This window comes from Cydia splendana, chromosome 17, assembly GCF_910591565.1.
Source record: "Cydia splendana chromosome 17, ilCydSple1.2, whole genome shotgun sequence".
NCBI lineage: Eukaryota > Metazoa > Arthropoda > Insecta > Lepidoptera > Tortricidae > Cydia > Cydia splendana.
In genome coordinates, this window is record NC_085976.1 from 13,530,468 (window position 1) to 13,557,732 (window position 27,265).

The 27,265-nt window shown below is 37.4% G+C and overlaps 1 protein-coding gene across 1 annotated transcript; it reads right to left on the reverse strand.

The window, feature by feature from the left end:
* Positions 1–234: 234 nt before the first annotated feature.
* LOC134798827 (odorant receptor 49b-like) lies at positions 235–27,265 on the reverse strand. The gene is made up of 9 exons (XM_063771213.1): positions 26,908–27,265; positions 26,406–26,611; positions 24,439–24,554; positions 21,959–22,034; positions 9,588–9,732; positions 6,040–6,139; positions 3,317–3,430; positions 2,520–2,675; positions 235–285 (listed from the first exon to the last, which is right to left on the reverse strand). Exons 1-9 carry the CDS (start codon positions 27,150–27,152, stop codon positions 235–237), a joined length of 1,209 nt encoding a protein of 402 aa, XP_063627283.1. The 5' UTR covers positions 27,153–27,265.

The window sequence follows — 27,265 nt, forward strand, 5'->3', positions numbered from 1 at the left end:
AGATAATGAATTAAACTGTATATTATTACGTACATATCAACTAATACAAAAAAATAATACTGAAAAACCTTAGGCGACTGTATAGTGGAAAAGTTCGTTAGTTTTTCTAATTAGAATATGTACCTTAAGGAAATCAGTTGTCACTTTATTATTTCATAGATATGGTGAATGTACGGTATAAGGGACTCGCAATAAAATGAGAAACTTGTGGCAAAAAGTGTAAGAGCGATGTTATTACTTCATCCCATTCATAACGGCGAAGGCTTTGTACGTCCAATTCATTACCTGAAACAAAAAGGCATATTTAACAATTATTAAATTTTACACCCGAACACACCGAAGCGCAAAAAAACGATGATGCGTCGCATGGGCGTACCCAGCATTACCCAGCATTTTTTAAAGGGTGGGGCAGAAGTAGGGTTACGTGCCTTAATTGTTCCTAAAAATTTTTAGCTTCTCGTCAGACCACAGACCAGGGTGGGGGGCAACTGCCCCACCTTGCCCCAACGTGGGTACGCCTATGATGCGTCGGCTAAAGTCGCAAACCTCGTAACGCTCCCGGAAAAGTTAAAAGATTTGTGTCTTTATGTATTGTCGGATTAAGTAAAATTTTGAATATTCTTGAAATGGAGTTGCGAGGTTTGCGATTTTAGCCGACGTAATGTCTCTTTTACGTTAGTAATCTTCAAATAAGAATCAAATTTTGATAAAAAAAAACAAATATAAAATAATTACCTACTTTCCAATGGATAAATATTTCTAGCACCAATGGAGGGGTTCGATGGGTAATTATTCTAACAAATTAAGGTAAGGTCGATCGGGTTATCTAAACCTAAGCTACTTGGACAAAAAAACATAACATAGAGGCAGTTTCAACCAATCACATTCGAGAAATAACTAAATAGACGCAATACTCCATAGTTGATATTTTCACAGATAACCTAAAGGGGCTCACAGATTACCAGTTTGCCAGACGATATCAGCCTGTCAGATAAACGCAAAATGTGACAGAGTTCCGAACAACTGATATCGTCCGGCGAACTGGTAAACTGTGGGCCCCTTTACACTTCCTATCTACATAGATAGGATCTATAAACCTGTTGAGTGTTTCCGACTTTAACTTTTGTAACTATAATTGATAAATTTACTGTAACAATCCAACATTAATTGAATTCTATAAACTCCTTTGAAGTCGTTGAGGGCATTTTCTCCTAGGTTAGGTAAATAAAGGGACTGAACCTGGCCTTTACAGCCTTTACAGGTTCAACGTACCATGTAATACACCCTTATACAAATTAATAGGCTTACAGAATCAACTGTATCCATTGCTACATTATACATACTTATATGTTTTAGCAGATACGCCACTCTAGAAGGAATGCCTTGCAAACATGGTTTCATTTTCCTATGCTTCTGACATTTAAATAAAAATCATACGTCATCTACTGAAAATAGGTCTTCTCCAATGACCTTCAAACCGAAAAATATTACTTCAAACAACATTACGTCAATCAGTGCTAACCAGTGACACTTACTTCCGTTTTTTTTTGCATGCAATTATTGTTTCCACCAGTGGCGGCGCGTCTAGATTGTTCGTAGGCAAGCCATAGCTGAGTTGTCCTTCCTTTTCTTTATAAGTTTAAAGAAAGTGGCCCAAGAGCCTGAATATCAGACAAGCCGATGGGAATCGAGTTCTATGGACGCTCCGCCACTGGTTTCCACCTTCCCACCGCCTCAGTAAGCAAATATGTATAACAAACCATCACGAAAGTGCAAAACTCGACACATATTTCTCCTCTCTACGTGGCATTTTAGAGTGGCGTATCTATGTCTAATATAATACGTTATGTTATCCGTGCCACGCCCATATTCCTGGATAACGAAATCATATCGCTGACTTGGCAGAATAGATCGATATTACGACAGACTTTGCAAATAATAAAAGTTCTAGATTAATTACTTAGAAGGCTCTCTCGGAAGTTGTTAAAATACTTGGAAATTCCAATTACTGATTCCAAGTTTGGGAGAGCATTACTTTATTACTTGGCCATAAATAAATGTAAAGTGGATTCGTATCTTGAAAAGTACCTACTCGAAAAAAACATCATCTTTTCACTGACTTTCTAGATAGTTTGTATTACGTATTTTCTTTGCCTATACTACCTTTCGCGTCGAATGATGGTCCCTATAATAGTACTTATGTATATGGAATAGCTGTCCCTACGTACAATGTTTGCAGATGTATGAGCGTGTCACCGCTATGCGCGTATTTAGCGATGTCCTGCTCATGCACCTGAACGGCGTGCGACTACGGAGACTACGCGAAGTCGCTACGAATATAAGACAGGCGGTCATCACGTTCGACCGTATGAACCAAGCCAAGTGGACCAAAGTGTAGCGCCTAATACTTGAGGAGAGTCTTTTCAAAAGGGCTTATTTCTTTATGGACACCATACAAAAATAAGCTCCTTTGAAAAGACACTCCTCGCTTTTATTTCAAGTTAAATACGCAGATTTACCGTGGTAAAGGTGGGTAGCGATACAGTAACGAGGCTGTAGGCAGTCAAGGCCAGAGGCTTCTGGGCTCTGGCTATCACGAGCACCAGGTTCTTCTTCAGATCTTGCGGCATCTCTAGCCAAGGGCTGCTGTAGGCGGCCGTCGCTAATTCTGTGCTCTAAACGTGTTATCAATTATTTACAAATACATATAGATACAGTATCACTGAGTAGAGGGTGTATTTTATATGTAATTTTTAGGGTTCCGTACCCAAAGGGTAAAACGGGACCCTGTTACTAAGACTCCGCTGTCCGTCCGTCCGTCCGTCTGTCACCAGGCTGTATCTCACGAACCGTGATAGCTAGGCAGTTGAAATTTTCACAGATGATGTACTGTTGCCGCTATAACAACAAATACTAAAAACAGAATAAAATAAAGATTTAAGTGGGGCTCCCATACAAAAACGTGATTTTTTATCGAAGTTAAGCAACGTCGGGCGTGGTAAGTACTTGGATGGGTGACCGTTTTTATAGATAATGGTACGGAACCCTTCGTGTGCGAGTCCGACTCGCACTTGGCCGGTTTATTCTCTCTCTTCAATTCTCATATTGTTATTAAATATTTATCATCCAAAATCATCATTTAAAAGTCAATTCTACCAGCAAACATAAGAAAACAACTCAAAATTTGCATTTGACTACTTTGCCTCACATGTGAATAAAATGCAACTTTGCTATCAGTTTTTGAAGTGCAAAGGAAGCCTTTCCGAGCAGGTGTGGTGAAAAAGTATTTTTCTATTCTATTCTAAATAAAAAATACCTTATCGTGAATGACATTCCCAAAATAGCAATCACCAAACAACATCAAGGCAAAAAGGAGCATGTAGGCCACTATCCAACTCACGGCAACTAAATCCTTGGATGGGGACTCAATCTGAAACGAGATTTAGTTTTACTAGTTTTCAATTAATCAATTATCTTCATATTCCTAGCGCTGTCCTGGCTTTTTGCTATTGCACATGGAAGCCTGGGGTACGCTTGACAATCATCATCTTTGGTCGCGCTTCTGTGCCAAATTCCTTTTCGGCATAACCTCTTTTAAATAAAAACTTTACGGTGACTACTGGCCACGTGACGCTGACATATTGACAGACTGACAACTGACCATTTAAATCAAAAACCAATGACATTGCCCGTCACACATAACATAAGTCACGTAGTGATTATATGCTCTTTGCAACTGACTTCACTTGAATAAAATTAATCACCAGGCAAAACTTATTCCGCTATTATTAATATTATTGTTCCCGCTGATATCAATATAATTACCGCAAAAAAGTTTGTGTTTCGCCGCCAACATCATATCGAAGAAATCATTAAATTTAATATAGACGAGGGCTACGGACTAACGGGGTAAGTGAGTAACCTGCGCGTATAAATTATCTCTTTAGACACCGCACCGCAGTATCGGCTCCAGCTCCCGGAATTTCCCGTTTCCTCAAAATTCAAAAAGTCTATGACAATGTTCATCAGTCTTAGCTTGAAATGTGAAATGTCTAAAGATTTCATTCCGATGGCTAATGCAGTAACCTTACTATACTTACTTCAAAACTAAGCAGTTCAACACTAAGTTGAAATCTATTGCAGAACTGAAATAATCAAGTTTTAATCGAGAAGTGCGCATGGGCATATACTGGTTCATTCGATCGGTCAAACCATTTGCCGCGCTCGCCCGGCGGTGCGCGAACATCTGCCCTGCAGCAATTAATTACTTACTTGGACTCTATAGCCTAGGTAATAAGGGTGACGACATTTTAAACTGTTTAGACGACATCCAACGGTTTCTCTAACTTGAATTTTTAGTCGCTATTGGTGACATGTTTCGGGCCCTTCGGGGGTCCTTCCTCAGGCTCGAGTGCTCGCGCCTTTTCACCAATATCAACAACACAACAACAAGAACAACAACATGTCGCCAATAGCGACTAAAAATTAAAGTGAGTGAAACCGTTGTCGTCTAAATAGTTTAAAATATGTCTCACGAAAGTTTAATTTCGATTGGTGACGACATTTTGTCTAAAAATTCAATGTATCAGTTCTGCATAGAACTTTTTGGTGCCCATAGAACGAAATGAAGTAAGTAGTTAGGTACATAGAAATACCTGTGAATCTAATGCCCTAACTCTCGTCTCTGTTGGTTTTTGGACCAGCCTCCATACAGAGTTGCCCATGGTCCTTTCTATAAAAATATGACTTCAATACTGGTCACTTTTTAGGGTTCCGTACCTCAAAAGGAAAAAAACGGAACCCTTATAGGATCACTCGTGCGTCTGCCTGTCTGTCCGACCATCCCCCCCCCCCCCCCCCGTTTATCTCTGAAACTACTGGGCCTAAAATTTTGAAAAAAATACACAAAATAGTACACTATAGATGACAGGAAAACCTATTAGAAATGTGCAGTCAAGCGTGAGTCAGACTTAATGTACGGAAACCTTGAAACGCGAGTCCGACTCGCACTTGACCGGTTTTTTCTGTTCAAATCGGTGCAAAGTTATTTTAGACGGACTCTATATCCCTTCTCATAAAAAAGGAAGAACTTAGGGTGGTATTCCACCTGTCCAATTTCTTTATCCAATATCAGTGCGTCGCCCTCTCTCATTAAAGCAAAATGTGAGACTCAATACACATTGGACAAAGAAATTGAATACGTGAAAACCCTAGTGTAAGGCCTGAGTGGCCGCTCGAGTTGGGCGTGCAGCGCGCAGCGGGGCGGGGCGTGCGGCGTGCATGTTAAACAGATGCAAACGTATAGAAGCGGCCGTAGTGCCCGCTGCTCAAATCACTCGTGAGCCCGACGCCACGCTGCACGCCCCGCCGAACGCTCCGCTTCGAGCGTCCACTCAGGCGTTGTTACACTAAGGTTAGGGTGTTTCATTTTTCCGAATTTTCGATTTTCATCTGACTTTGCTCGAATTCTTGCTTTAAGTGATAAAAAAATATTATACGTTAAAAAGAATTAAAATCAGTCAACATTTGGATGTTGCACAACATCAACAAAGATTTTTCAAATAACCAACAACTCTACAGCGGAGGGTAGAAAATGGTTTAAGCGGCTACCATCAAGGCGGAGAGTAGGGTGATACTGAACCTTCTACATATAAATAAATTTTAAAATTAGTAGTAAACTTGGATTTTGGTTACTCGATAAATGTTCTCGTTAAGATTTTTCAGTTTTTCCACCTGCTTCCAAATGAAAAGTGCTTTTATCGTGTTTTAGATGCAAAATTTAGATTTCTCATTCGATTTTAGTATCAGTTCATTATATTTTGTCATTTTGGAACATAGTTCATTTTCACGCAATGTATGGGGTTCCCACTCTACCTTTTCAAATTGTGCAACCTCTAAACGTTATTCAATTCTTTTGAAAATTGAAATAGATAGTTTTTAGGGTAGGGAGACTCCATTGGTGAGCACAGTCAGGAAAAATATTACAACTTTTTTTTCTCCATACAAAAGTGAAACACCCTAACTAAGGTACTAACTTACCGAAAGGAACTGCACGCCGGTTGTGCAAATAATACCCGAGCACAATAACAAAGTCAACGCAAACTGGCCGCCAAACGCTTTCTCGGCGGTGGTTATAAACCTGAAAACCGCAAATTCAACTTAAGTGCCAAATTGTTAAATTCACAATTATTATTGTCTATGGGAAATGGTCCATACCTAATTGCTTTTTTAATACGAATAAACGATATTGCTGCTAATCAGAGCCCGGAATTCTCGTAGCATTTTTGAGCTGTCATAGGGACTTCTCGTTTATCGACTTCCGATTATACATATGTATATCGATAAATACAGAATACAATATGTAAAATATGATTACGACTAGAAGTAAACAACATGCAGTCTTATCGCGAATGAGCGATCTCTTCGAGATAACCTTTGGATACCAACTTTTAGGAAATTATAAATAGAAATTAAAATAATAATATCTTATTGTTTCTTATAAATAATTTGTGGACTGCTTAATGCTTATGCCTTTTATATTATTATTTTTTGTTAGGGTGGCTGATTTTTTATCATCTGTCATCAACCATCATGCGTGTCACGTTCTAACAAGTATGTATGTAAGTGCGAAAGTGACGCATGACATGACAAGTGATAAAAATGCGACCATGATACCGCCGCAGAAAACTGTAAGACTGATATGGTATGTTATATCTACAAAAAACAATAAAGAAATATTTATGAAATATTCTGGGCCTTTCTTTTCGCTAAAAAGTGTTTTAAAGTACCTACAAAATGAATGTAACTCTGCGAAATATTCAGGATAATTTAGCAGCTATGTAGGCAACTGGTGGTTGAAATGGATTTTTAAACATGACTAATTCAAGTTCAAGTAGGTACAGGGTGCTACGCTTGTGAAATCAGGGCACTCTTATTTTATCTCACTCTAACATTGAGAGCATACGTAATTTACTTTCCACACATCTCGCTCGCACTAATTTTCCAGTACGAGCGAGATACATAGGTAGAAAGTAAGTTACGTAGACGTTAGCGTATAGGTATGTCAGTGTTGACACTGTAAATCGTGGTAAGAGTACTGGGGTCGGACGAATCCGTGTCAGACACAGGTGGACACAGTGTAACATCGTCCTAAAATGAATTTGAAATAGGTACGTCTTCACGTACAAAGAGCTAGGCAAACTAATGACATTATAAACGCTGACTCTCCAAGTTCTTGATAAACGTACCTACACTTCCCAATCCTAGTAGGAAAACTTTGTTTATTACCTGTACTAAATCTTGAAACTCTCTAGAGTACCTAATTGCGGTTCGGAACGTATTCATAGTAGTTTGAGTCGCATATTAGGTGCACGACTATTAATGACTCTAGTGCCTAGATGTCGCTCATGGCGGTCGCATTGCGGGCGAGCTTAGAGTATTTAGCAACTGGATATGCCTTAGCTGTCATTTTCTGTACAAAACAGTCTGCCGATTTTTGCGGGGAGGAGCACGTCAAATGTATGTATGTCAAATGTATGATTTGTACGTAAGGTACAAAAAATAGCCATGTCAGATAAACGTCAGTCCATACGAAAGTTTGCACAATTGTGCAAGGTTTTCGGCAGAGGGGTCCAGTTATTAAATACTCTAAGCGGGCGAGATATAGTGGCAATACTGCAATATAACATTGTTGTATACATTTTGTACTTTGGTTGAGAGATTAAGTTTTAAGATTTAGTTCAAAGTGCTTATACACTGTGACTGTATTATCTGAGAAAGAGACTGAAAACAACTTACTTAGAAACGCCAAGACATATAAAATAATAAGTGTTCCTAATCGATGAACTCCCGTTTCGTTAAAATAAAGTCCCATAATGTACGCAAATTAAAGTTTAACACTTTCACTGCCAGGGGACGTGGCCTAGGAACAAACTTGTACCTATGACGGTATTGACGGTGAACGCACATGTGCGCTGGGGGCGGTGAATGTGTTAAACTTACTTATTACACTATGAGTACTTATTTAGAAAAATAAAGACATAAATTACAGAATTTACATGAATGCGTTCATATTTAGAAACCCCGAAATCAAATATAATAGGTAAACTATACATTTGTAAACTAATTTAAAAAAAGCATTTATTTATTTAATCGTATGGCTTATACAAAAATAGGCAGTTATATAAATGTCACAGAATAAAAATTACATTACAATTAAAAATTAAATTAAATGTCAATATTCAGTGCGTTCAGCCACGCAATTGCGTCGGATGTTAGGCGCAGCAGGTCGTCTGGTGGTCCCGAGTATGAGTGCAGAGGGCATCGCTGAATTATATGGTCCATAGTCTGGACGTCTTCGCCACACTCGCACATTGCAGAGTCTTTCCACCCCCATTTATGCAGAAAAAAGCATTAAACCGAGCAAATATGCTCAATTCCCAGCGTTTTTTATTTGTATACTTAGGTACCTACATTCTGATTTTATGTAAACTTTAATCAACTGTACTTTTACGCATCGAAATAATCTATTCAAAGAAAAGTCGTAGTTAAGTAAACCTATTGTATCTTTTTTTTTAAATATATTTTTATTTAAATTCGTTACAGCTGTCGAATTGCTTTCAGCTGAGCGAAGCCCCAAATGGTTTAAAACAACTTTAATTTCAGTTCAATTACGTAAAAACACCATTTTATTCATTGCTTTTATACCTTTTCAATGCATTCAATAAGACTGATGCAGGTTGCATTTAAGTAATCAAATAATTTAAGGTCCTGTAGGTTCAGAGAACGGAGTTTTTGAAAAGTCGTAGCGCTTATTTACGTCACAATACGTTTTCCAAAAAAAAAAATTAGCAATCTTGAGGCCTTTAGGGACTTCAGCGATTCGCATCCTAAGTTTTTTGACCTTCGCTCGATAGAGAAAAATCAACACAGGTTTGAAATGCACTTTAAAAAATTATAATAAATTTTGCACAGAAACTAAAAATATGAAATCAAAGTGGTACTTTTCCGTGCTAGGGCACTATTTTTTATACTTACTTACTTACTTACTTGGTTGGCGCGGTGACCCAAAATGAGTCTTGGCCTCCAACACAAGAGCACGCCGCTTTGATCGGTCCAGAGCGGTATCCCGCCAGCTTTCGCCGACGCCCAGCTCACGGAGATCTGCCTCCACTCTATCTGCCCAACGGTATTTAGGACGACCAATAGGACGGCGCCCAGTTGGTCGACCCAAGTAGGCCCTTTTGGCTGCCCGATCTTCTTCACCCATCCTTTCGAGATGGCCAAGCCAGCGGAGACGATGCGCTTTGGTCTATCACCTATCACTATTTTTTATACAATTATTTCAGCTTAAAGAATATTTTGAAACATAATATAATAATTTCCTCACAGGTGATGTGAATAGCACCTATGTGTCACATGGTAGCAAAATTATTTCCACCTTGGGCGTTAACACTTTAATCCCTCACTGTACGGTGTACGCACTGTACTGATTTAATGTACGCCCTCGCCGTAAATGTGTTATTTTGCTCCCTTGTGACACAATCTACTATTATTCTGCAAATAAACAAGAACATCGAATTACTCGCCTTATAATAGCGCGGTGGTGTAGTATAAAATGGTGAAACAGAACTCTGAAGGCATCATCTTTGCCGCACTTCCTCTCAAACATGGTCGTCTTCACAAGCGTCTCCATATTCTTGAAGTTGTCAATTAGAATATCTAATTGGGCAACTAAAAAAAAATATATGTATTATCATCAATTTAGTCAAATTGCTACAGAAAATAATACAAAGCACAAACTGAAATACTTGTAATCTAACAAGAAAACTAATTTATATCTAGAATAAATTAATTAGTGACTCATTTTAGTTTGTTAATGAAAATATTCTTGATGTAAAAGATGCTGGCATCATTTTCTCCTTGATATGCTTGACTGATATTTATCATAATATACAGGGTGTCCCATAAGTGACACGTCACAGTGACACTGGAGGTAGACCAGGCCAAGAGAACCCAAACAAACTTAACATGACCCCAGTAAAAGTGGCACGGTTTTCGAGTTATTGCCTAATTAAGGGTTTTCATGAATTTTGACCGTTTTTAACATTGTTAGTGCCAGTGTGCACTCGGAAAGGTCTCGAAGTATTTTTTTTTTATGTGAACGTTATCATGAAAAGTTAATTAAGATAACGGAATAGGTATTTTATCGATAAACAATGTAAATTACAAAAAAGTACTGGTTTAATCTTGAATTAAATTCACAGCGAAACATTAATTTCGACTTTGACCATCCGTCGTTAAAAAAAATACTAAAAAAGTAATGAGCAAATAACGTGAAATTATTGAGCATGTTATGCAGATTCAAAAATGGTATGACACATGTACCTTCCTGCAATAAAATAGGAATTATTGTCATCTTTCGAAAGCCTCATAAAAAATAAGTTAAAACTAGGAAATCAGCAATCCGTTGCTACTTAGTAAGAATAACGATTTATGTTAAGATATCTAATTCTGGATACAGAAATAAAAAAACGCCTATTCAGTATTTGCCGAATGCCTAAAAGAAAGAGATGGAAAATGGTTATCTCCCTTTTTAAGGATATCATTGAGTTGATAAAGGTTCAAAGAAAATAAAATACTGCAAGTTGAAGTTTAATCCATTTATTAAAATAATTTTATTTTACAATAGGTGCTCGAATTGTTTTACCCCGGCTCGTATGCACGCTTGGCACCGTCTTGTAAAACTTCTTACTTGAAACTTGAAATTTTACAAGACGGTGCCAAGCGTGCAAGCCGGGGTAAAACAATTCGAACACCTATTGTAAAATAAAATTATTTTAATAAATTGATTTCACGATCGATGGTCAAAGTCGAAATTAATGTTTCGCTGTGAATTTAATTCAAGATTAAACCAGTACTTTTTTGCATTTTACAATGTTTATCGATAAAATACTTATTTTGTTTTCTTAATTAACTATTCTTGATGCCGTACACATAAAAAAAATTTACTTCGTGACCTTTCCGAGTGCACACTGGCACTAACAATGTTAAAAACGGTCAAAATTCATGAAAAACCTTAATTTGGCAATAACTTGAAAACCGTGCCACTTTTACTGGGGTCATGTTAAGTTGGTTTGGGTCCTCTTGGCCTGCGGGCTTAGCAAGGTTGTACGACAAGGTAGTTATCACGCAATAGGTGTGGATAAAACGGCCGTTATCGTCGGTTTTATCATCCATACTATGGTTGCAGACGATATATGGAGTTATCCACATTTGACAGCGGTAGATGATAGAAGACAATTTGCATAACATGGTCGTTGGATAAGATGTGGATAATTTGACAGATTGTCCCATTTTGACAGTTCAAATTAGTTAATTTTAACTACGTGCTTCTTAGATGACGATAAGCCTTGTCGTGAAAGCAAAAGTAGTGAATAATCATATTTTAAGGTATAAATTACAGGTAAATATCAGTTTTTCTATGATTATATTGAGAGTTATTAGTTACAATGTTCCGCTGTATATAATATTGTCAATATTTTCTTCGCAGGGAAGTCAAATTTTATTATTCCTACTCGCGGCTGCTGTTGAAGAAAAATATCGTAAACAGCTTTAAGAAACACTTGCAGCCCATTTGATATGACGGACGAAGAGTTTCGGCATATTTACAGAGTGCGTAAGGAGTGTGCAGTGCATTTACTTATGTGCCGAATTTAACGCCGAGCTTCAAAACGGTGATGGGTTACCTACCAAAACATCTCAAAGGTAAAGCTATAAAATTGCAGTGTTTCTTATAAAGTTAATATGTATTCTATGCATAGACCCTATTATATTTGAAATCATTGATTCTATGTAAAACAGACGTCTTAATGACAATGCTACTAAACTCTTCAATACTAGGTACCGGCCTCATTATTATATGTAAAAGTTAGTATGTTAAGATATCTGTTGTACAATCTCTTACTTATGCTACTAACCTACTAACAGAGGTTACTTAAGCTACTATTTACTTCAACATTCATATCCTAACCTCCAGGGGGAAAATCTACTTGACAAAATTAGATTTACAGTACCGGTCAATAACATATCACCTTTGTGTGTTTTTGTATGAGTTTGTAGATTTCATATTTTACTAGTCATTTTATATAAATATGCATGTTTTTCCAGAGATGAGACCTAGCTAGATTGATTTTTCGCCCCCGAAAACCCCCATATAGCAAATTTCATCGAAATCGTTGGAGCCGTTTCCTATATCCCCGAAATATAGACATATAAATAAATAAATATACAAGAATTGCTCGTTTAAAGGTATAAGATATTATGAATACTGAAATACTGTGAACTACAATAAGAGACTCAGCATATTACTAAAAAAGCTCTTTAAAAATAATGAAGTTGACCATACATTACAACAAAAAACCTCTATGAAAAAATCATTACATAGACCAATTTTTCTCATCACTGGACAAGGAATACTACTAAACTACCTAAAGCTGTGGAAGTCACTCACAAATATAAAAAAAAGTTATACCGTAAAAGCATGGAGGTGATATATTATTGGCCGGTACTGTAATTAGGTACTTATTTGTTTTAGGTTCTAACAGTATACACCACACCAGCAGCACATCTACACCAGCAGCAGCAGCAGCAGCTGCTGGTGTGTAACAGTTACACCTGCTAGCTGATGGCAATTAACTACCAACGTGGGACTAGTCAAGATCATGGCTTGTCCATTGGAGCACTACTGACTGGATTGGCCACACTACTGTAAGCCTGAACCTCGAGCAGTTTGTAGATGCTGTAAACAGAAGGTAAGTTCTTTTGAGCACTGAATTAAGTATTAGACATAAAAAACTGTGACTTTCCACAAGGACTGTCTTAGTAACTTTTCCTTTTTTGAATAAGTATGAGTGCGGCTGTATTATGCATTGAGATATGTACCTACCCATTGTTTGATAGTTATGTATGATAAGTAGTTATCTCTGGGATATATAATCTGGGAATGCAATACTTATTAGGTTTAACTAAGGCACCTAGTTCTAATGTGCTGCCTTGTTTAATGGATATTATTCCTGGCGATTGTTTAGTATATATCTTGAGTGCACTAGACTGCACTCATGTGAAAATACTTACTCCATCGCTGCCACATGAACCTACTTTTACTTATTTCCTTCTTTTTCTTCCAGAAAACTTCTCGTGGATCAAGGGAAAAATTAGAGAAGACGCTCCTAAAAAACTTCCTAAGCATGCAAGCATGCACAAAACCGGCTCTTAATAAGCTTAATAAATACATATTTCGCCTATTACTATGTTTTACTATCACACAAATACCTACCTAATTTACCTATATTTCTACACAAGTAGAGACTAGTAAACATTCAAGACGGATAATCTTCACACAGAACACCATTCCCGGGCATGCTTCAATGTAGGTGTCACTTATTCTTATTTTTCATTTTAGCCTTATGCGTACAAAATTTGTGATATTATAGCTTCTAAATGTAAAATCCGACTCATATGCAGTATAGTACAATGAAAGCATAGGTAATAAAAACATTTTAGGCACGTTCTTACTTAAGAGGAAAGGGAGATGGCCGCTTCCGCTTCTCCATACAAACGTAGTCCTCATTTTCCTCTCTGGATATTGACATTATGGAAAATATTTTTACATAATTTAATGTATATTAACCATATAGCTATGCCCCTACGTTCGATTTTTTGATTATTGTAAAAATTAGGAGCGGAAGACAGATTACATACAATTTTTTAAATGCTTCTAACTCTTATAATAATTAAAAATTAAAAAAAAAGAACAAACGTAGGGGCATGGCTGTAGTTGATGTTGATATGATATACAACAAATTGTATCAAAATATTTAATGTTATTATCCAGAGAGAAAAATGTGGACTACGTTTGTATGAAAAGACGCGTCTTAACGACGCGTCTAGTGAGTCTGGCGGTGAAAAGGTCAAATAAGAATATTCCTAAATGCTCTATTATGCTAATAAGTCTACTTTAGTGACTATAACTGCGGTCAGACTCAATACGCCAATAACTAATGTTGAATATTAAAAACTATGTTAAATTCCATCAAGAATGACAATTCTCGTCACTTGTGGTGTTGTCAAGTCTTTTTTGTTTACTAAACTCTATAGATAAGTTAACAATTTCGGCTCTGTGCTAGAGAGAATATTCTTCTTCTTGGTCGCATCCATCATGACTGATGATCGTGGTTGGTGGGTTTTGTTCGGGCACGAACACACTCTCGCCATCGATTCCGGTCCATCGCTTTCCTCACCACGTCATAGAATTTCTGAGATGGTTGAGAGAGAATATTATAAATGTGTAAATAAAACAACTATTGCCAAAAAATTAAACAAAGTTTATTTACACATTAAATGTAGGTGTACAAACAAATCATTGGCTGCCGTACCCGGTGTGAAAGTGCCCATCATGCCAGCAGCTTTATCGCTGGATTACTATGAAGTATGAACAGCTTTTGTACCAGGAACGTCATATGGCGCCCGGGGCAGGCACCAAATTTGCGCCTCCCCCCCCCCCCCCCCTCTCCGAAACGAAATGGGACCAACCCCTAAGTCGCGAAAAAAAATTTGGCTGTTTCATACATTTTGGCTGGTCCAATTTCTATGGGAGGGTAAACTATTTTTTTCGCGATTTCGAGGTTGGTCCCGTAGCAAAAGTTACTCAGTATAATCCCAAAACCTCCCTGGCAACGGGAATGTAGTTATTTTTTAGCCATCCTGTATAGTGTATAGGAAGCCTCAGTAGTCCACATATCGATGAATGTCGTCGATAGACAACATGTCACAGATATGCAGCAGCAGCTATTGAAGCAGGTTCCGTCAACTACGGCTCATATGCGCCTGCCGGACAAAGGGCTAGCGATCCACTTGCATAATAGGTAGTCTATTGGACAGTCCATAAGATGGTAACTTCGACAGGAGACCCCTAACGTAAGACGCGCTAACACTGGACACAACTCTGAAGCACTTGGCCCGCTCGCCTTATAAAACGAAAGCATAGCAACTCCCGCCGAATATCCCTCTGCTTGATAGAAGTTTCTGGCATAGAGTATTCACACTACGGGATGGTGGGCGGTAGGGCGCTACCGTCGTCTTTCAAGGTCGAGTTCGATGCAAAAAGAGTTCCTAAAAGATCGTCTTTCTCTTTTGCGCTGTGGGCCAGATTACCATCCGCATTTCACACTTCACAGTGGTGGTAAATACGACTGACAAAAGTTTCCCTGCTGCCTTTGGCAAGGCGGAGAGGTAGTCTTTAGCCCATTTTGGCGCCCCCCCTTGGACGGCGCCCGGGGCACGTGCCCCCCCCCCCCCCCCCAGTTTCGCCACTGAGCGGGGGCCCTTACCATTCTGTCTGATTCGACGGCCTAACTTACGTTGTAAAACGCTTAATGATAATACTAATGAACTGAAAAGGTTGTTTGTTGTTTTATTTGTGGATAGGTATGACACATATATATATTTTTGGAATGGTCTTCTCACTAGCTTTTATTTGATATCCATATTATTGTATTATTGCTATTTCATAACTGCTCATCTATAAGTTTCGTTTCCAATATAAATAGAATGCTTAACGGCGCAGAAAAGATCAACATTCCTCTCAGACCTCCAACAAAAAGGGGCCAAACTGAAAACCAGCGCTGGACGCCAGTCTAGCACATGCTGAGCTTGGTACCCACGGCCAACATGTCTTGCTAAATGTAATTACCTATGTATAGAGTAGACAATAAGTTAGTACTTAACCTAGAATAACTTAGTACATACTTAACATAGAATTTATATGTAGGTATATGGTTTGTATTCCTAATATTTTTTCTACCATCAACTTATCATGTTTTGGCAATGGAGCATTCCATGCAATTGTCTACCGTTTGTCCCGTAGAAATGCAGATTTTCTGGAGATTTGCAGGTATAAGAGTTTCCTTTTCTATGACAAATGGTCAAACATGCACGGAAAATTAATCGCTTGCTTTAAATGGCGAAAAAAAAAGTCGCAACACAGGAAATAAAATGCGTTTGTACGGGACAGCTCGTGGAATGCTCCAATAAAGTGATTTCATTTCATATCATAAACTGATGAGGGCATTCAGAGTGTAGCCTTGAGGTTGCCAAGCCAAGCAACCAAGTCAGGTGTCACGGTCTTCAGGTCCTCAACAGGCCCAGGAGTGGAGGAGGAGTGGAGGAGGAGTGGAGGAGGAGTGGAAGATATGCTAAGTGGTCTGCATTCTGCATTCGCAAAGTGGGAAAGCCGTCTATCTCCATTTGTGTGGCTGAATTGCAGCGGCCATGTCCGGTTCTCAGGCGGCACCAGATTTTTCGAGGAAGGTCAAACCCTTTTGGTTTTTTAGTTGGGTCAGATATACAGCAACTCCGAGCTGCCGAAGCTGACCATTCCGCTATCCACCTATCCGAAATATTAAAGCTGCTCAGGCTCCCAGCTGTAGCACAGGGTCGGCGGGCAGTCGGGCGGCAGAATTCCTCGTGGACAGGCATTGTGGGGTTATTCGTGATATTCTCAGCCTCCCTCTTCAACGCCTTGAGTCGTCGGATGTGAGGAGGGGCAATGTGACTCAATGCCGGCAGCCAGTGGCGGTTGTAGATCGGATAGTGCCTGAGATGCATCGCATGGTCTCGTTGAGCTTAACGTCCAATCTATGGGTATGTGCACTTTCAAGCCTCCAATATGTTATGACTGAAACAGAAACAAATTATATTAGATGAGGTCAGGCGCAGGCTAGTACTTACAGCGGTTCATTGGCAAATTATGTGAAATTAATGTCACTTTTAGAAAGCTCTCGTTTTTAAGCCAGGGGGATTTTTTTGTTACAGTTGTCCAAATTATCGATTGAAAATAAATTGAATTTTGTTCTAGTAATTATTTATCCGTTATTAAAGTTGTATTATGTATCAAGTGTAGTTCTGTACCACTTGCGTCATAAAAACAAACCAACGAACACCTTATTTATCAAAATGTATCTCAGATATTCTATGCTAGGGTAATATACGACACAAACATACCCACACACATACATAGGCTGCTAAAATAATTCCCAGTCAGGTATAGGTACAATAGACCACTTTACCAAACACAAAAAAAAATATTCCAGCTGCCAGCAGTAAAGAAACCAGCTTCTACTCCCAAGCCCTAACAATATAAATAAGTTTTTGGCAAAAATATAATTTTTGGTACAAGCTTTTATCGCTGACTGTACTTTTCTTTCAACAGGCAACTAATACTCCATGAGTCCATTCTAACAACACCAAGCACAATTAGTTTGCGTTGTTTTATCACAGTGTTCCCATGGCCACCTCATGTCTCCATCATCAGATCAGCTCCATGTCATCATAATATTGCAATTGTCATCCGATTTACATATTGTTATGTAAAGCCTGACAACAGTTTATTTGACCCTCGCCATTTTGCGGATTTTCAATGGTACTAATTTCTTTTACTGGCAACAAGTACTCTTTGACAACGAACGTTGGATGTCATCGAATGTCACCGATGTAAACAAACGGAAAATATCTACGAATATATTCAAATATAAACGGTTTTTTCACAAAAATGCCAAAAAAATGACCAAAGATGCGAAAAAAATTGTAGTGAATGCAATCAAATACTTACAGCTTAAAGAGGACGAAGGATTACATAGCATTCCAATAAACAATGTTTTAAAGTTGGTTGTTGACATGACCGGTATTGACATTTTATAGTGCGGTTTTATTGAACTGGTTAGTTGTTTGGTTTAAACTTTAATATTTCATTTAAGGTTTATGTAGATCGATGATAAAAATCCTATAATCGAATTGGAGACTGAACGTTTTATAATCGAGGTTAGTGGTCCTGAAAGCGACACAACATCTGATGAAAATCAGACTTCGTCAGAGTCAGAAAACGAAGAATATATAAATATTGAATAGTTAGAATCAGATTTTGACGAATAGGTAAATTGAAAGAATCGAATTCTCTGTAAGCAATGTTTTGACATTATTCGAGTATCAACATGAAGCCAATGCTCACTACCCCGACTATACATGACGTACGCACATTATTGCCATACGTAAGCTGTTTGCAGCGATACTATCTCAGGGTTAAATAAACTGTTGTCAGGCTTTATGCAAAATTTCAGCTCAATCGGAAATCGGGAAGTGGGTCAAACTTAGCTGTCAAATGTATATGGCCAGCTTTAGTGCTAACATAACTGTTCCTAGTATTCCTATATTACCTACATGTTATAAGTAACAATATTGTACGAGTAGGTATTATATTATTTTATAATCTTAGTAGAATAGGTACTAATACAATTTATTTGTATTGAATAAGGCCGGCGCCCCACTGCTGCGCACGCTACATCCACGGCCCACGTTTTAATACAAACCGTGGGCAAGCCCACGAAATTTTGTATAGGAATGTGGGTCGTGTACATAGCGTGCGCAGCAGTGGGGCGCCGACCTAACTCTTGCAGGGAATTTGTAAGTTACTTGTGGGTATGGCTACTTTATTTATTTAATTTATAAACTTTATTGCACAAAAATATAGAATTACGTAAAAATGGCGAACTTAATGCCAAAAGGCATTATCTATCACCTACTAGTCAACCATAGAAACAAATATGTGACGTTCCACGGCAAAAGGTACCTTATGGCGGCTGGCGCTTACGTCGCATAGCGCCGCAATAATATTGGAGCGGCGTTAATAGTTAATAGCGTAAGCGCCAACCGCCATAAGGTACCTTTACCCGTGGGACGTCACATATAAACACTAAAGGTTGGTGCAAAAACCAATCAAAAAGCAAATGCAGTAGGTATATCTTAGATATACATACTAACATAAACATACATATATGTTATAAAAATAAATGTACTAATATGTATATGGGATGATAGACACTAGACGAGACATTTAGCAGATAACTACCGAGCATGACTACTCAAAAAACAAATTTTCTTGGGGCTTGTCTTACAGGTAGAGGGAGTGCATTCCATAGATAGGTTGAACAGCTTACAGCTTAAAGAGGACGAAGGATTACATAGCATTCCAATAAACAATGTTTTAAAGTTGGTTGTTGACATGACCGGTATTGACATTTTATAGTGCGGTTTTATTGAACTGGTTAGTTGTTTGGTTTAAACTTTAATATTTCATTTAAGGTTTATGTAGATCGATGATAAAAATCCTATAATCGAATTGGAGACTGAACGTTTTATAATCGAGGTTAGTGGTCCTGAAAGCGACACAACATCTGATGAAAATCAGACTTCGTCAGAGTCAGAAAACGAAGAATATATAAATATTGAATAGTTAGAATCAGATTTTGACGAATAGGTAAATTGAAAGAATCGAATTCTCTGTAAGCAATGTTTTGACATTATTCGAGTATCAACATGAAGCCAATGCTCACTACCCCGACTATACATGACGTACGCACATTATTGCCATACGTAAGCTGTTTGCAGCGATACTATCTCAGGGTTAAATAAACTGTTGTCAGGCTTTATGCAAAATTTCAGCTCAATCGGAAATCGGGAAGTGGGTCAAACTTAGCTGTCAAATGTATATGGCCAGCTTTAGTGCTAACATAACTGTTCCTAGTATTCCTATATTACCTACATGTTATAAGTAACAATATTGTACGAGTAGGTATTATATTATTTTATAATCTTAGTAGAATAGGTACTAATACAATTTATTTGTATTGAATAAGGCCGGCGCCCCACTGCTGCGCACGCTACATCCACGGCCCACGTTTTAATACAAACCGTGGGCAAGCCCACGAAATTTTGTATAGGAATGTGGGTCGTGTACATAGCGTGCGCAGCAGTGGGGCGCCGACCTAACTCTTGCAGGGAATTTGTAAGTTACTTGTGGGTATGGCTACTTTATTTATTTAATTTATAAACTTTATTGCACAAAAATATAGAATTACGTAAAAATGGCGAACTTAATGCCAAAAGGCATTATCTATCACCTACTAGTCAACCATAGAAACAAATATGTGACGTTCCACGGCAAAAGGTACCTTATGGCGGCTGGCGCTTACGTCGCATAGCGCCGCAATAATATTGGAGCGGCGTTAATAGTTAATAGCGTAAGCGCCAACCGCCATAAGGTACCTTTACCCGTGGGACGTCACATATAAACACTAAAGGTTGGTGCAAAAACCAATCAAAAAGCAAATGCAGTAGGTATATCTTAGATATACATACTAACATAAACATACATATATGTTATAAAAATAAATGTACTAATATGTATATGGGATGATAGACACTAGACGAGACATTTAGCAGATAACTACCGAGCATGACTACTCAAAAAACAAATTTTCTTGGGGCTTGTCTTACAGGTAGAGGGAGTGCATTCCATAGATAGGTTGCCTGAACGGCAAAACAATCATACATAAAACGGTTATGAAGAGGAAGGACTTAAAGTTTAAGTGAGCGGGACATCCGGAACGGGCATAAAAACTAAATACTTATTAATAATATTTTATCTTTATGTCTTAGATTTATGGCATAAAGTGTGTCTTTTTCTTTTTCAATAAACTTTTATTCTTGCTACAAAACCAGCTTCTAGAATATACAAACAGAGTAAAAATATATATAAGTTTTTAAAGTGAGGTCTACGGGTTTCAAAGATTTTAATATTTGTTAGAACCCTTAAGTATGCACTTTTTATGCAGTGTGAATAAATGTATGCATAGGTAGTGTTGTAGTGTAACTTTTACACATCATTGTTGTCAAATCAACTTCCTGCAATTATAGTAGTGATAGAACAGGTTTTTAACAAACTTTTGTCACTTAGTAGAACATAATAGATAGAATGAGAAGAAATAGATATTAAGTGTCAATAATATTAAAAGGCACCAGAAACTTTTCATGATTTTAGTTTAAGAAAGGTGTACTTACATCTTCAATCCTTTCTTCTAGATCTTAGAACTTGTGTGCACTGTGCAGCATTGCATTTTGTATTTCTGGGTTCCGAGAGGCTCATGAATCTCCCTGTAGGTGTAGGCGAACAGGGGATGCTGAGTTATATATTTGGCTAGCATTTTCTTGTGCGCCGAAGCATCGACTGAAATTAAACATATTCATGACAAAACCAGTTAATGATCAAACGAACTATAACTTTTTCTATAAATAAATTAGAGAAACTTACATTTTGGGTGGCATTTCCTTTAGTTTACACAGCAAATCAGTATTTTTCTTCGACTTGGTTTGTATTTTCACTAAATTCACTGAATCATGCGCGTACGCGATGCTTGTCAATGTCAAGTGAATTGTCAGTTGAGAAAACACGATTATCCGTGTATGTTATAATGTAAGTCAATTTGTATAAAGCTGTCACTCATTTAAACATTTTTCAATTTGGAAGTGTAGTAATAAAACTAACTATTCGTTTTCAAACATCGTCCGACACACGTCCGAAATTTTAATAAAGCCAGGCATTAAATGGATTTTTCATAAACTCTAGGCATAGACAATCGTGGTCACTTACGAATGATAGTGGATAACTTTATACGATATCGACGTGGTATTCTTATCGTAGCCCGTAACCATGTTCAGCAAAACGATAAAAATACGACTATCGTTAAAAGACGACAGTAGATTCCACGCGCAATATGATATAACCTTGCTAAGCCCGCTGGTCTACCTCCAGTGTCACTGTGACGTGTCACTTATGGGACACCCTGTAGAGTCTGTTCTGCTCTTTCCACACAGACTTTATACTTGACACAAATATTAACAACAATATTTATATATTACTCGTATGATTGGTTTTCAAAAGAAACTCAATGTGTCGGGGTCAGCATTGCTCACTACCTTCTAGGCTAAGCAAAGAACAAACAATAATGTACAAACTAAAATCTAAATGACGTGCAAGTTACCAATTTATGTTGAATTATTTACTTACTGGCAAGAGACAAAAGAGACCACGGTAATGTCTGAACGACAATCAATATTGTTACGAGGGGCGGTTTGTACATTATCTGAAAAATATTAGAATAATTCAACTTACTTGCGAATGACAATAAAGACCATGGTAATGTTTGCAGCACAATACATAGTACTACTATCGGTGGTTTGTATATAATCTGAAATAGAATGTATAGATATGTCACCGTAAAATTGCAAACATCCGTCAGTTTACAATACCGCTAATTAAATTATAAAGTAAATGTAGGAAGTTTACAAACTAACACAGCCTAATCTAGATCTGTTAGATTGAAAACTAACGGTTTCACAATTTTACAAGATGCGCTTACGCTCCGTAGCGAACGAAACACAAATTTAACGTTTCCGCGATTCTGGAGGTCCTCTTGAACGATTTCGACAAGTTATGACTTAGATATATAAGTCACATCTAGTCGATATCTAATGTAGATCTAGTTGATCTCTAAATCGTCTCAAGATCTTGTGATTATCTCGAAATCCGAATAAGCCTGAATGTCTCTCGGCGCGATTCGGGAAATGAATTAGAGATTAACTAAATACGATATAGTAAAGATAATCTTCACTATTTCATATCTAGTGAATCTCTAAAGGGGCCCACTGATTAACAGTCCGCCGGACGGTATCGGCCTGTCAGTTGTTCGGAACTGTCAAAATTTTGTTCTAACTGACAGGCCGATACCGTCCGGCGGACTGTTAATCAGTGGGCCCCTTAATTCATTTCCCGAATCGCGGCGCCAGCCGCCATAAGGTACCTTTTGCAGTGGAACGTCATATATCTTTACTATTTCATATCTAGTGAGTCTCTAATTCATTTCCCGAATCGAGCCGTCTATCGCACTAATATGGAAGAGTGATAGAGGCTACCGTATCGTACGATTGTTATCTTGGCTACACACCCAGGCATATAAAGCATCATCCTTTTCAATCTGATTTTTTGTAATTTACGATTGGACATTCAGAAAACCGTTTAATTTGTAATTCGTTTTCCGTACAATTTTCGGTATAAACCGGTCTCAATTGATACCTATCAATCGGTCTACTGATTGCAAACAGGCTGATGACACATAATGACATGTGAGTGACACATGATGACACATGATGACAATTAACATTACTGACAGAAGTTAGTTTTCAGTTTTCACTAAATAGTGCGTTTACTGTATAATAAAGACTAAGGATATACGTAGACATATAGAAATAAGTAAACTTAGATTGCTCACTGCATACATACGTCGCAGGTATTTTGTAAGAATCCTCCGTTTACAAACGGCGTCGTCAATTTACAAACGTTTTCACTTGACAACATGTAAAGAGAACATGACAAGGAAAATAATTTTGACCCTGATTTGTCCACCAGATACATCTGCCAGATAGATCTGACTGGCACATGCACATATGTACGTATATCCCTAGCTGAAATATAACATCAAAGCCGGGGCTTTTATAAAGAGATAAAATCTTGCAAACGAAAGCAAAAATGTTGTCGAGAGCATTTCAGGTTGCCGACGGGCTAAGGTTACCTAGAACTTCTTCACAGGGAGTATACTTACAGTGTAAATAAGTCGGGCCCTGGAGGGAAACTACCTTAAATCCGTAAGGTTACTTAAAGGAGACATTCCTTTATTTTTAAAAAGAAGCTTGTCTCGCCCGCGACTTGAACCGACTAAAAATTCCAAAAAATAAACACTCGCAATTTGATTCTACTAGTCGATAGATAACATTTCTCCAAGAAACTTAGGTCTTACACTCGTCTGTCGTACAAAATATCCATAAAATCTAATATTTAGTACTCAAGATTTTTTTAGACAAGACAAATTGAAGAAAAAAAGAAAAATGTTTGAATGCAGTTTTGTTTCTTTTTAAAAATAAAGGAATGTCTCCTTTAAGTAAAATGAGCCAACTTAAGGATTTAAGGTAGTTTCCATCCAGGGCCCGTCTTATTTTTCCACACTGTATATCCAACAACTTTGTCATAATTATTTTTTTAGGTTATCGGTGAACTATCAAGATGTACATACATCTTGTCATACTAACTAGATAGTTAGTAAAGGTATCAATCAATATAAGGCATTAATGTTTATAATAAAATAAAAAAAATAGGATCAGATAAACATCTGAACACGACGCGAATGGTAAAGAGATGGATTTTCAAACCACTCTATGTAGAAGGAACCCACCATCAAAAACAATGGCACTACCAGCAAGGTTTGGTGGATCAGACACTGGTGAAAAGGCGTTTTCGGATTTTTAACATGATCATACCAAAAACAAAGAAATTCAAAATGGTGGTCATGTTTTAATACTTTGACTACAAATTCATATTGAGGTCACTTTCGGATCCTCAGATATCAATTTTCAACAAATTTCCCGTCGGACGTACCGTTTGTTACAACAGTCTTTCCTTTCTAAAACGTGAACAATGTGATAATGAAAACGTACCTGGTAAAAACAAGTGTAGTAAAAATATGGCGGCTCATTAGCGTCCACAAAAATTAGGTCCATGTTCACGGGCAAAGTTTGGAATCCGTTCAAACTTGGCACCACCACGATGTGAACTGAAAGTTACGAACTAGTCAAATGATTTTTTTATCTTGTTTTCTGGAGCCGTATTCGGAATAGAATTCTTATTCCTCTTTATGGGTAATTCTTATTCTTATGCATTTTTTGTGTAACACGTAAGAATAGCATGTATTTTTGTGAAAATAAATAAACTCTATATCAATATACTTAGCAATTTACCTCTAGTTTTAGGTCAACCTAAATGTATTGTCCTAAGAGTATTAGAAACATATTAAAAAAAAAATACAAGTGTGAAATGTCACGGACCGTGTAGTGTGACTTCCCCAGATTTTGTGATATTTGTTTTTTTTTTTTGAAAAAGTATGAAGTGATTTTACAATAATTTATATCAACACTGTTTAAAAATTGTATGGATTTATAACGATTTTATATAATTTTAAACAACATACATTTTGTGATTAGTTTTCGCGTCACCACCGCGCGTGGTAATATAAACACGCGGTACTCGGTTAAAAAGTATCTTTACTACTGGCAGTCTTATTAAAGTCTTTTTAGAACAGCAACACTGTGTTGTTGTCAGGTTTACAAATGGCTGAAGGGAGAAGTTTAGTCAAAAATTAATTATTTGTGTTCATTTGAAAAAACGGTCAACCTTAACGCGTCACCGCCGTGTGATAGTTTTAAAAGTAAGTTGCAGTTTCACGTTATTGTTTGTAACATAAGATATACCTCAAACATTGCAGATTAAGCTAATTATTTAACATTTGTAAAATCAAAGGAAATGTTCATGTAATATCGAACATGTTCCAAATTATCACGACCGTGGCCTCAAAAATCTGTCACCGCCACGGACTTTTGAGTCCACGTTCGTGACATATAGACACGTGGTCGTGTCATTCTTAATTCGTTTGATTAATTTAGAGGCACATGCACTTTTCAGAAATGCATTTTTATTAGCTACAGATCATTTGCTATTATTGCCCGACTGCCAAAGCAAAAAAAATGTTTTTCGCTTGTATGTATGTATGATGTGTATCGAATTCTTTGTCACGCTCTACAGCCTTTATAGTTTGACGGATTTCAATGTCTGAGCTGTCATTAGGTTTGTCGTAGTCATAGGAGTGACTTAGGCTATGTTAAAATAACTATATAAATCAAAATAGCCGAGTTGGCCACCAAAATGCCGAAATGTCACGACTGAGGGACACTTTGTCACAACCGTGTTTATGTACTCATTTTATTTACCTTTCCCGAGGGTATTAAGCTTGACCATATGAATCAAAAAATTGCTTTTTGTATGTACTTTTGATATATGTAAGTAATAATATGTGAAAAATAAAAACGTTTATGAAAAAAAATTTTTTTTGGACACAATTTAAGAATCAACCTTATCCTTCGAAGCCCCAGAGTCAATTTTGAATTTTAATGGGATAAAAGAAATGGCCCAGGAACTTCTTTTATCCCATTATAATTCAAAATTCAACTTGATTCAGTCCTTTTAAAAGGGCATTGAGACTTAGGAGGATATAATATACTTGAGGATGTTAGGAAGTTATTATTTCTGCCTGTTTATGTGTTACCTATTTACGCTTAAACCAAATAACCGATTTTGATGAAATTTGGTATGGAGAACCGCCCAAAAATCGAGTGATGTGTTTTCTGGATTCATACTTGGGGGTATAAGCAGATACCGTTATAAAACCGTCATTTCTGGTGCTAAGGTTGTCTATAGTTATGTTGATATTTAACGTTATAAGACCAATCGTCACGGGCACTTTTGCATTAGAAGCCTATAACTAGAAAGGTGGCCTATAACTATAAGACTTTTAAGAATAGGTAGATAAAAAATTTAAAACTTAAATAATTAAAACTATATACAAACTTACTAAATACATCCAAGTTACAGCACACGATGAACACCCAGTACAGAGTCTTAGATAACATGATGGCGTGTTCCAGAACTTCTCTGTGGGTAGACCGATGGAAATCAACATTGCTGAGCTGATCTATCAACTCGATGATCATGTCTCGTTGACAGAACATGTTGAACAGCTTGAAGGAAACGTACAGCTCGGTTAAGACCAAGTTGATGCTGTTAAATAGAAATTGTTCACTTTTAATGAAATTGTCCATTGTATTGCTCGAAATATTTAAGATCTATCTCGTCGAGGAAGATGAAGATGGTCGTTCAATGTAAAATCTACTACTTAAGACTCGTGGTTCGATTCATTTTTGATCAGATTGCCTGGAACTTTAAAGAAATTACCACCACAATCGTCATGTTTTACTTTTGGGCTAACATTATGTGTCTGACGTGCCAGTATAGGTGTCTCAATCAACATAATATATGCATTAACAACTTCTTGTAAAAAGAATATTGTACTGTACCTTGACGCGATACGATGAATCTCACGATTTTCCGAAGCCAATAATTTCACGACATAAACGATCTGTCCTATTGGTGGTATAATAAAAACGAAGATGGCATACAACACCCGAATTAAAATGTGCAGCCAAAACCAGATTGATGACTTAGGGTATGGTATGAAGAACCAAACACCACATAACTTTAAAGTTTTTACATGTAAATTTACATGCTGGTGAAAATCTACCGGTTTGGATGGCGACTTCATTTTGAGGGAGAAGGAATTGAAATGAAAGTGGTTTGAAGTAGATAGCCGTAGGTATGGAGTATGTGTAAATTACCATCTTGTTAACGTTGGTAATTTTAGGAGGGTTCCGAGAA

What these genes read in the sequence shown, in the direction of transcription:
- LOC134798827 (XM_063771213.1), bottom strand. Translation starts at nt 27,152, where the DNA reads ATGAAGTCGCCATCCAAACCGGTAGATTTTCACCAGCATGTAAATTTA. An exon ending in ATTCATCGTATCGCGTCAAG is followed by an intron (nt 26,612 to 26,907) that starts GTACAGTACAAT and finishes TCTATTTAACAG; the next exon opens with CATCAACTTGGTCTTAACCG. An exon ending in GTCTCTTTTGTCTCTTGCCA is followed by an intron (nt 9,733 to 21,958) that starts GTAAGTAAATAA and finishes ATTTTTTTTTAG; the next exon opens with TTGCCCAATTAGATATTCTA.